Source organism: Corvus brachyrhynchos, unplaced genomic scaffold (genome assembly GCF_000691975.1).
Source record: "Corvus brachyrhynchos isolate BGI_N302 unplaced genomic scaffold, ASM69197v1 scaffold409, whole genome shotgun sequence".
In the NCBI taxonomy this organism is placed as follows: Eukaryota; Metazoa; Chordata; class Aves; order Passeriformes; family Corvidae; genus Corvus; species Corvus brachyrhynchos.
The window spans coordinates 901,670-911,409 of record NW_008246059.1 but is presented as its reverse complement, the minus strand read 5'-3'; the positions used below and the strand labels follow the sequence as shown (position 1 = coordinate 911,409).

Here is a 9,740-nt window from a genome sequence, read left to right as displayed (position 1 = left end):
AAATAGCCTTTGTTCTCCACTTCTCTACTAAAGAAACAATTGTTCCTTAGCTAACTATGGATTTGGAAGGAAATGTAGACATGTTTACAAAGAACACTCACTAAAGAAATTGCTTTCACAACCTATGGAAACTATTAGGGCTGCGTTTTCTACCCTTTGAAATTATCACCGATTTTTTTTAAAAACTATTTTTCTATGTGCATGAAATAGAGAAGCAAAAAAAGATGCTATTCTAGGGAAAAACGGTTCTTTTAATAGCTTTGGAGCTGCCACAGTGTACAGTATTTACCTTGCACAAAGTATTTAAAAATATGAACTCAGCAAAAAATAAAAAATGTTACTCTAAAGCATATTGTTTTCTATTTTTTTTCTACTTGATACTACACAATTCTTTTTAAAATAATGTGATGCTTCAAAATAATAGATGAGCAGAGTCAATTTAAGTCTGTTTCTCTGCAAGCTCTTCAGCATCAAGGACTGGATTTTCTTTAACACCCCTCACTGTAGTCACAACATTTTAGTAAAACACCTTCCAGTAACATCTACTTGCTTGAAAAAAAGGCAATAGAAGTATTGCAGTTCTCTGTAAAATTTTTATTGTTTCACTTACAAAAAAATTGACAAGCTTTGTTCCAACATCTTCCATTCAAAACTAAATAGAAGTAAATGCTTTACAATAAATGCAATTCGACCTCTTCAATATACTGTGTTTATAGGGCCAGGTGTCTGGGGATGAGAGGCAAGGTAGATGTTGAAACAGTAATGGAGGTCTGTGAGCCACTGCTCCTGAACTTCACCACTCTTCAGTGTCTAGGAAGAAGGAGGACAAAAGGTAAAACTCAATTTCCCCAACAGCACTTGCAAAACTTGGCTTTGTTTTTACAGGTAATCAGGTGCACTGTTAAAGGTACAAGACAGCCCTGTTCCCCTGCACACAGTGACATTGTTCCTCTCTTTTACACATTTCCACACGCTGTGTCTGTTAAAGCCCAAATAACAAAGTGTTACAGCTGGGTACACTAAGTCATTACATTACCAAGCGTGTGAGTTACACCAGATGTGCTTTCCTTACTCTTAATTAGAGTGGCTCACTTACTTTCCAATTCTGCAATTTATAGGCAATTAAAATGCAAATGAGCATGGTTCTACCAGTGCAGGAGAGCTCCCCAACCCAGTCTAAGGAGAACTGCTACCAAGAGACCAGCACAGCCCACAGCCCAGGAATTCCCTCTTCTCAGGATTTGTAGGTGGCTTACAAAACCCAACAACAACAAGCACAACCCACCCACAAAGGAACACCACAAGCATTGGTTGTGACATTTTCAACACTAAAGGAAAACAGCCCCCTCCTAACCTGCAGGTTAGAGAACCTCACCATAATGTCTTACATCTGCTTTCACCACCACCATTTTAAAATGGCTCTTCTTCAACGTTTGAATTAATTTTTAAAAATAAACATGACATACATGTAGTCTCTGGGAAACAAGTTTCATACCATGATGTCCTTGATGATCTGCTGCACCAGAAACTCATTTGTGATCATGTGGTTCCTGAGCTGCCCATGTTGCATTAGTAAGCGAAGCAACTGAGCAACAATGGGCAGCTCTTCCCGACAGATCCTGCTCACTTGCAGGCTCTGCAGCATCAGCCTCAGTAACCGTGGCAGGAGTGCTAATGCAGAAATGCATGATCCCCACAGCATATCCCTGAGAGGAGAAGATAATCAAAACTGAAATCATTGAGGACACACATTTCAAGGGTGCTTCTGTGAACTGGCTGCATGGCTGTACAAGGAAACCTGCTTCTGTGGATTCAATCACACCAGCTGCATTCACCATAATTAGAGGCAAAGCAGAAAATTTGCACCAGAAAATGCCAAAGTTGAAAATATTCCAAAATTTTGTACAGCACTGGAAAAAAATAAAGGCCCTGCCCTGGAAGCTACAAATATTGCTGAACCTCTCACGCAGTGCAATTTCTGCTTGATAACAGCTGCAAAGAGGTTTTTGGTTCAGTCATTTTTCTGGTACACCTGAATCTTTGTTTAAGATTCATAAGAAATTAAATAATGGACTCATCTCCTTGTGATATGCAAGTCATTAAATACAGTAAGAGGAGGAGGACTTGGGCTTTAAGTAAATTTTCAGGAAGCTTTTAACAACTTTTCTGTGTATGGAAAAGTTTGACCTCTTTAAAGACATTTCTGCATTTCAGGTGAATTTATTTGAATCCGTTATCTGTAGCTTTTTGGTTTTTTAAATCAAATGGATTTAAAGTATCTATGTAATGTATCTATGTAATGATGCCTGAGAAGTTTTGTTAAAACTGAAACATCAGATCAGTTAAGAATATCTACTCATAAAGCCAAATTCTTTGCATGGTGCTTTTCAATGTATCTAATGAAGCTAAGGTTAAAGATTAAGGTATAAATATCCAACTTTACAAAATCAGGATGGTTTTGACATCCAAGTAGAACAATTTTAAATGAAACCTTCTTCAGTTACTGTTTTAAGTAATTCCTGGTAACTTTGCAGATGTTTTTCTTAAGTCTACATAGTGATTTGAAGTAAGCAGAGAGACAGGAAAATAAACTGTATGTGTGTGGAGGTACCCTGTCATGTCACATCTCTAAATATTTGTGGCTGCAAAGACAGAGACAAGATGGTAAGAAGAGCAGCTTTACCTTTTCTGTAGATGTTCTGCATCTTCTCTGTCTATAGTTAGCAGAAAGTACAGAAGACTGTAACAACAGGAGGCCAAGAACCTGTGCAGGTTTTCACTTATGATGCAGGCTTGATCCAAAAGCTTATTTATGGCACATAGAACAGATCCAGCTGTGCTATCAGGTATTACAACCAATCCAACCTGTATTAAAACAAGACAAAAAAACAACCCAAGTTCATCACTTTATACAGAAGATTTTTTGCTGGGATACAAGCAAACCTAGAGCTTTCCTATGGTGACATGTATTACTTTGCTTCTGATCAAACTCTACAGACCACTGCATTTTTTCAAATCCCTACTTTCCCAATAAACTGCCACCCATACCAGCAGAAGGTTAAATTGACATCTTCATTCCATCCCTTCTAAACAAACACTCATCTCAAACATATCTGAAAAACACAGCACTGCTTTGAGCCTTGCTCTGAATGACAGTGCAGGCACAATCAATCTTCTGGGCAGAACAGGTCTTTCCTTTTAAGCATCTATCATGGGACTGGGAAGGCCTTTCCAGTCTTGAAATGGCAGTGAGCAGTCACTGAAGTAGAAGGAAACTCTGATTTATGCTACAGAAAGGAAAGCCTCTACTGGATTGTCACCAGGGTGAGTCTCCTTTGAAGCCCAACAGGAGCTTTATGAACCGAGGTGAAGCAAAGCTAATGAAATATGTGGTGAGCCCAAAGTGGGGTGATGCTCTGCTGTTGTTAAAGAGAGAACTTCATCTTGAGTAAGGGTTTTATAGGCACGATAAATAATTTAGAAAAAATTCTTTTTTGTGTAGAGGCAGTGAATTAGGAAGCAGTTTAAATTTTGAAGTACTGTGGAATAAGTACCCTAGATTTTTGTCTCGTAAAGCCATAAAAACATCATGCACTGCTAGTGTGGCACCATTTACCTTTAAAAAACTATTTAAGGAGTTTGAGAATAGTCTGATTTGCTCACCTGCAAATACACTGTTTCAAGCTGACAGAGGGAGTTGGTTCACTTAACAAGGTCAGCTGTTTCTTTTAGAAATGTTTAGAGATAAGATCAATAAAGTACAAGCTACAGAAATGTGAAATGTATTTCATTCATACCATTACTTGTGAGAGGTAAGACATACAGAACAACTACAGGCTGAAACTTTTAAATCCTTCCAGCCTAAGACACTGGGTGTATTTCAAGGCCATGAGCACAGGTCACTGTCCCAGGCTGACCCTGTTCCAGTCAGGTGCACAGGCAGGAGGATGATGATGATGGTCCTGCCTGACAGAAGGTGGGACTGCAGCTGTCACCACAACCCTGCTGAATACTACAGGATACTGAGGCTGCTCAGATAAGTTCCCATATAGGATGTTGCCTCCATGGTGCCTTTGCTCCCTGTGAAGCAGCAAGTTGGAGACCTTGGGCAGCAGCCTTGCCAACCTTAAAAATCCACTTAACTGTTTGCTCTCAAAGGGACAGGGCACTAGAACATATAAGCCTTTTCAAAAGCTGATTTAAGTCAACACCCACCCCCAAAAATCCAGACTATGGTTATAGGTAAGCTACTCCCTCTATGGAAGCTTTGGTCTAGTAACTTCTCAGTATGGCCCCATACAGGGAATTGCAGACATTTGTTAGGTCACAGAACCACCCTGACAGGAGGGCAGAGGCAGACCCTGTGGTCCTCCCTCTCATCAGGCAGCAGCACAGGTAACTGCAAATTCTGTCCCTGACCCTTCTGTTACCCAGCTCTGGCTTTGCCATCCCCATCCTCAGCTCAGGCATGTTCAAGATTAGAAGACAGGCTGTAAAACCCAAAGAATGGGTCAGGTTGGGAGGGACCATAGTGGGTCAGCTGGTCCAACCTCCCTGCTCCAGCAGGGTCATCCCAAAGCACATGGCACAGGATTGTGTCCAGACAGTTCTTGAGTATCTCCAGTGAGGAAGACTCCACAACATCTCTGGACAATCTATTCCAGGGCACAGTTACCCACACAATAAAGAATTTCTTCCTCACATTCAAGTGGAGCTTCCTGAGCATCAGCTTCTGCCCATTGCCTCTTGTCCTACTGCACAGCACCACAAAGAACCTGGCTCCATCTTCTTGGCATAGTTTAGATACTTACATATATTGATGAGGTAAAAAACCTCATCTAAATCTGCTGGTCGCTCTTTTGAAAAGCAAAGCAAACCAAGAAGTGTTTCATTTATGGCCAAACTGCCTTGAAGACAAGCTGAAGTATTGACAAATCTGAGCAAAATTACTCATCAGCTTAGCTACCAACAGTTATGTATTTTTTAAACTCACCCAAATCTTGCTTAAAGCTTTTGCAAATGCTGAAATTATACATGAAATACATAGGATAAGTGGATTGGGGGATTAACGAGACTGTTAGCAAATTTATCACAAGGAAGTTTTAACATAGAAGATAAAATGGTACCTACCAGATATTTACAGATGCCAGTCTGGAGAATGTCAAAACACTGACTTTGTGAAGGTATAGTGGACAAGCTGTGACAGATCACCTGTTTTAATAAAACAAAGTTATATTTAAGCACTCCAAATGAAACCAGCAATCACTCACTGTCATACTTTGCTGACAAACCTAAATCCGAAGTACCTATAGGAACACATAGCAATTTTATCTCAAAGTACTGATTCTTTACAGTGTGTAAGACTAGCGTTGCCAACATAAATTGCTCAGTGCTTAAAGAGATGATGGTCTACACCATTAGGTTTTTTGGGAAAGGGTCTCTGCATTTTATCTGTGTAATAGAAGGCCGAAAGTTTTCAAGTCTATCAAGCTAGAGTGCCCTACCAAGCCTCCAAATTCCTTTCCACATAGCCAAAGAATTTCAGAAAACAACTTCCCAAATAACTGCATCAAGCATGAAACAGAGGGATCAGAGTGAAACAGAAAAATAACATAACAAGAATGTAGAAAAAAATCCATTTCTAACTTATTTTCCTCTACAGTGTCAAAAATGTCATGTTCAAAAACGATACAAAATGTAATGAAATCTTGCTTCATAAACTGCATAAAACTTTCTGGTGCTTATATAATCAGGCACTAGCAAACTACCATGAAATCTCAAATGTCTCCTGGACAGGGTAAAGAAACCACAGCTCCAGTAGAACTGCTGGTAAGCTGCACTGCAATCCTCAGCAGGTGGCTTTCTTTGTTCCTCTCTTCCTTCCCATCTATTCCAATAATTTGCAAACTAGCTGGAGAGCTTGGATGCCCTCTCGCTGTTCACATTCACTGCTTATGCCACCAGAGTGGCAACTAAAGCCTCCAGAGAAGCCAATGTGCACAGCACGAGTGTGTCATCAGACCATGAGGAATTGTGATGTCCTGCTAAGGGCAAGATGGAAGAACCACTACATGAGGAATGGAATCTTCTCTTTGTGCTTAAGGGAATCAGAAAATAGCAAACTCAGTTTGAAGGATGAAAGAATTTAAGTCCATGAGTTTTACAAATATCTCCACTAAGCGAAACACATTCCTCTAAGATCCCTCATGACTCAAGATCCGAAGAGAACTTTTCACAGGAGGATCTGACCTGAGGCATTGAATTCCATGACAGTGTCTTGGTCTCGAGACTTCAGTTGAATCAGGCAAGTCAAGACACCAAAACAAGAGATAATGACAAAATAGAACATATCAACCATGTTGTGTCAAAAATCATAGTCCCCAACACTTGCAGCTGGAGGAAGGGAAAGGTGAGGGAAAGAACCACTAGCTCCAAGTCCTGTGGCATGAAAACTCAGCCCTAACTAATGTGGATGCCAGTGGTGGTTTAATCAGAAATAGCCAAGCAGCACCATTTGTGGTGATATAGAAGCGCACTCAGCTTTTTCCAAAATTACATGCCACACCTGTTTTTAGTCCTGCTTACACCAGCCAAATTCAGGAGATCCTTAACACATTTGCCTGGTGGAACATAACATTGCTGGGCTGTCAGGACATTGCTCATGTTAATCAGTATCACAGGGGTAGTGCAAGTGTTTCGTTTGACTAGTAGGACTGTTTAAAAAAACAATTTCATAGACACTCTTGCACTGAATACCTTTACTATACATTTACTTTATAATGAAACAGTATTATTAAAACTGAGTACACCATCCTAAATATAGTAGGGCTTTTGTACGCTGCAGTTTGAAAGTGATAAAATATTAGGTACCCTGGAATATTCCCAAGAAACCCACTCAAAACATCTGTGTTACTAGCAGTGTCAAGGAATAAAGTCAAGCTGCAACAGAGGTTATTACCAGGGACTGTCATGTCAAGGACAAACTGTGACACCAATCTGACCTGGCATTTTAATGAGCAGCACTTACACAAAAGGTAAAGCTGCACTGATGAAATCTGTCAGATGACAGCTCCAAGCTGAGAAACCCTGCCAAGGCAGGAGGACTGGACTAACCTATGGAAAAGATCGCACAGGTTTGATGAGTAAGAGCTACAGAAAAAATTCAGTGAAACAAAAGTTCCATGTGCTTGGAGACTGACAAAAGCTTCTGCATGCAGCTACGAGTTTCACCAGTTGGAAATGAGAAGGAAATTCTGTGAGTAACAGCTGACCACAAGGTGGTTGTGATACAACCACAAAACAGGCAAATGTTACTTCAGGATGTAAAGATAATCCCAAGAGAAGCAATCAGACAGAATAAGGATCATCTGTTCAGTACTACTCTTACAGAGTTAGACCATTTCTGACATACTGTGCAAAGTAGGAGCCACTCATTTTCAAGAAAGGCAAATTCAAACAAAACAGACACAGAAAAACTGCACAAAGAAGAGAGGTCCTGTCTTACAGGTGTCAATGCAAAGAACTTAACCTGCCTGAGCTGGCAAAATGACACCCAAGAAGGGATCTTACTGTCACTTACAAAGTGGTGAAAACCGCTGCAGGAAAACAAATGTATCCAAACAACAACTAAATGTAACAATGATCATGGCTGGGTGGGAACGCAGATGAGATGAAAACTGGGAAGGATGATTACGAAAGGGGAAAATGCAGGAGACATTTCTTGCTCATAAGACAGAGTTTAGGCAGTTTACAAAGGGGTTTGCCATATGCTTGTGAGCACATTACACCAGACACAGTCTGCCAGAGATCCATTTTGATTCAGTACAGACCCACAAACTAAAGACCTTGAAGGCAAATCCACGAGGCCCACCCAGCAAACTACGGTTTCATTACTAATATTTCACCCTTAGGACTATGTCCCTAGAGCAAGCCCATCATCCACTGAGGCTCTCCCTTGTTGGAGCATTTCATTACAGCTACAATACAGCCACACTCAAGATTCTTCCTGAACTGGCGAGGAAAACACGCATCATACCACTGGACGGCAGCATAAATTCCTTAGAAGGGTTGTGGTAAAGTGCAAGTTGATTTTTCAACCTTTTAGATCTTTCTCACCCTCAAAACAGCACCACCATTCCCTACATCGGTTCTGTTTTCCTGCAATTAAGTGGGAGAGGCAATTCTTTTCAATCCCATAAATTAAATCCTGGTTGAAATGGCTTTCATACCAAATGCCTGTTATAAAAAGTGAAACTGAAACGTTTTTAGACATGGAAATGAAAGGAAAAGAAAACTTAATTACCACATGAAAATTAGTATTTTCCCTGACAATTTATTTTCCTTAGGCAAGGTTTTGTATGATGTTTAATTTCCATAATAAAATGTCACAGCTGATTCATTACATTACATTTGATTAGCATTTATCACATTTTTGGCACATTCACAGATTGATTTTGGACCAAAGCCAGAGTAGTTTTGTCTCAGAGCAATCCTGAAGTGAATGGACTGAGAACAGGCATTTTTGATCAGGGAGGGGTGGGTTTTTTCTTTTTGAGGCAAGTATTTTATAACAGGTTTGGCCTAGCCTTAGACATTCTGTTGGGTTTTTTTCTCCTTTTCTTTTTAATCTTGTTTGAATGCTCACTTGAATAAATTAACCTAAAGAAAAGCATTCTCTTAAACACGGAGATTATCTGTTAGCATTATGCAGTAAATGCTACAGGCTCTGTAATCCACTGGCAGGTTTTCAAACCAATCCCTGTTGATCAGACAAGCCCAAGTACCCAGCATGCTCACGAGCCACACAACTGCAACAGCAGGTTCCCTACTGGCGCTTTGGGACGTCACTGCTACAGGGGCCTCCTTGCCTGCCACACTGAAGACAAACTCCAACAGCAGCCAACTAAAACAGGGAAGAAAAAACACCCACCACCACCAAACCACCACAAAACAAAAGAAACAAACAAAAACTCCAGACAAACAAACAACAAAAAAGGATGGAAAGGCCCCCAGGAGCACAGCCTGGCCCAGGTTTTTTGGAGATCCTGACACCATGGAGTGTTTTACTTCAACTGGATGAGTTAAAAGCATTTTTGCCACTGACAGCGACCCTAAGTGACTGACAACGCATTCCCAAGCAGCCTTTTCACAGTTCTAATGTAGAATCAGAGGAATTCATCAGTTTAATGTTGTTCATCTCTAAGATGCTCTTGCCTCCAAAAGACAGAGTTGGGATGACCCAAGGAAGCCCAGTCTCAGTGTGAGCCCTCATGGCAACAGGAACAAGCACAACTGATGAAGCGAGGCTAATGTTTTGTTCATTATTGAACTGTACCCACTCCCTCAATGCTTCCTGCAACACGACAGAATCCTGATGCAAAGTCTCAAGGAAACTACTTATCAGCAACTGTCCAGAGAAAATTTTCTTATCATTTCAAGTTTAATCATGCTGCAAAGTACTATTTTTTCAAAGAAAAATACTCACCTTCCTCTGAAGACACACACAGGCATGAGCACAGAGAGGAACCCAAGCAAGCAGGAAAGATAATGGATCAAGTATTTTAGCAAACTACTGTGTGGAGCCAGACCAAAGGCAGTTCAGACTCCCTGAGAAGTGATTTTATTAAAAAAGAAAGTCGGCGCACACCAGATACTATAACCTAATGTGAACTTTGCAATATATTTTTCAACTCACATCGACATGCACCTCAAACATGGGTAACTAAAATGTAACAGGCTGT

General features: G+C 40.5%; 1 protein-coding gene across 2 annotated transcripts in view; it reads right to left on the bottom strand.

Annotated features, from left to right (window-relative positions):
* Positions 1–573: 573 nt before the first annotated feature.
* Positions 574–9,740, bottom strand: part of TEX10 (testis expressed 10) — a 54,907-nt gene continuing 45,740 nt past the window's right edge. Inside the window, exons 12-15 of one of the 2 annotated variants that reach the window (XM_008642683.2) lie at positions 5,131–5,211; positions 2,684–2,865; positions 1,496–1,706; positions 574–810 (exon numbers count right to left, since the gene is read on the bottom strand). In XM_008642683.2, the coding sequence (XP_008640905.1) occupies positions 697–810; positions 1,496–1,706; positions 2,684–2,865; positions 5,131–5,211 (588 nt within the window). In that variant the 3' untranslated portion in view covers positions 574–696. The remainder of the gene's footprint in view (positions 811–1,495; positions 1,707–2,683; positions 2,866–5,130; positions 5,212–9,740) is intronic. The other variant, XM_008642684.2, reaches the window with a different exon arrangement.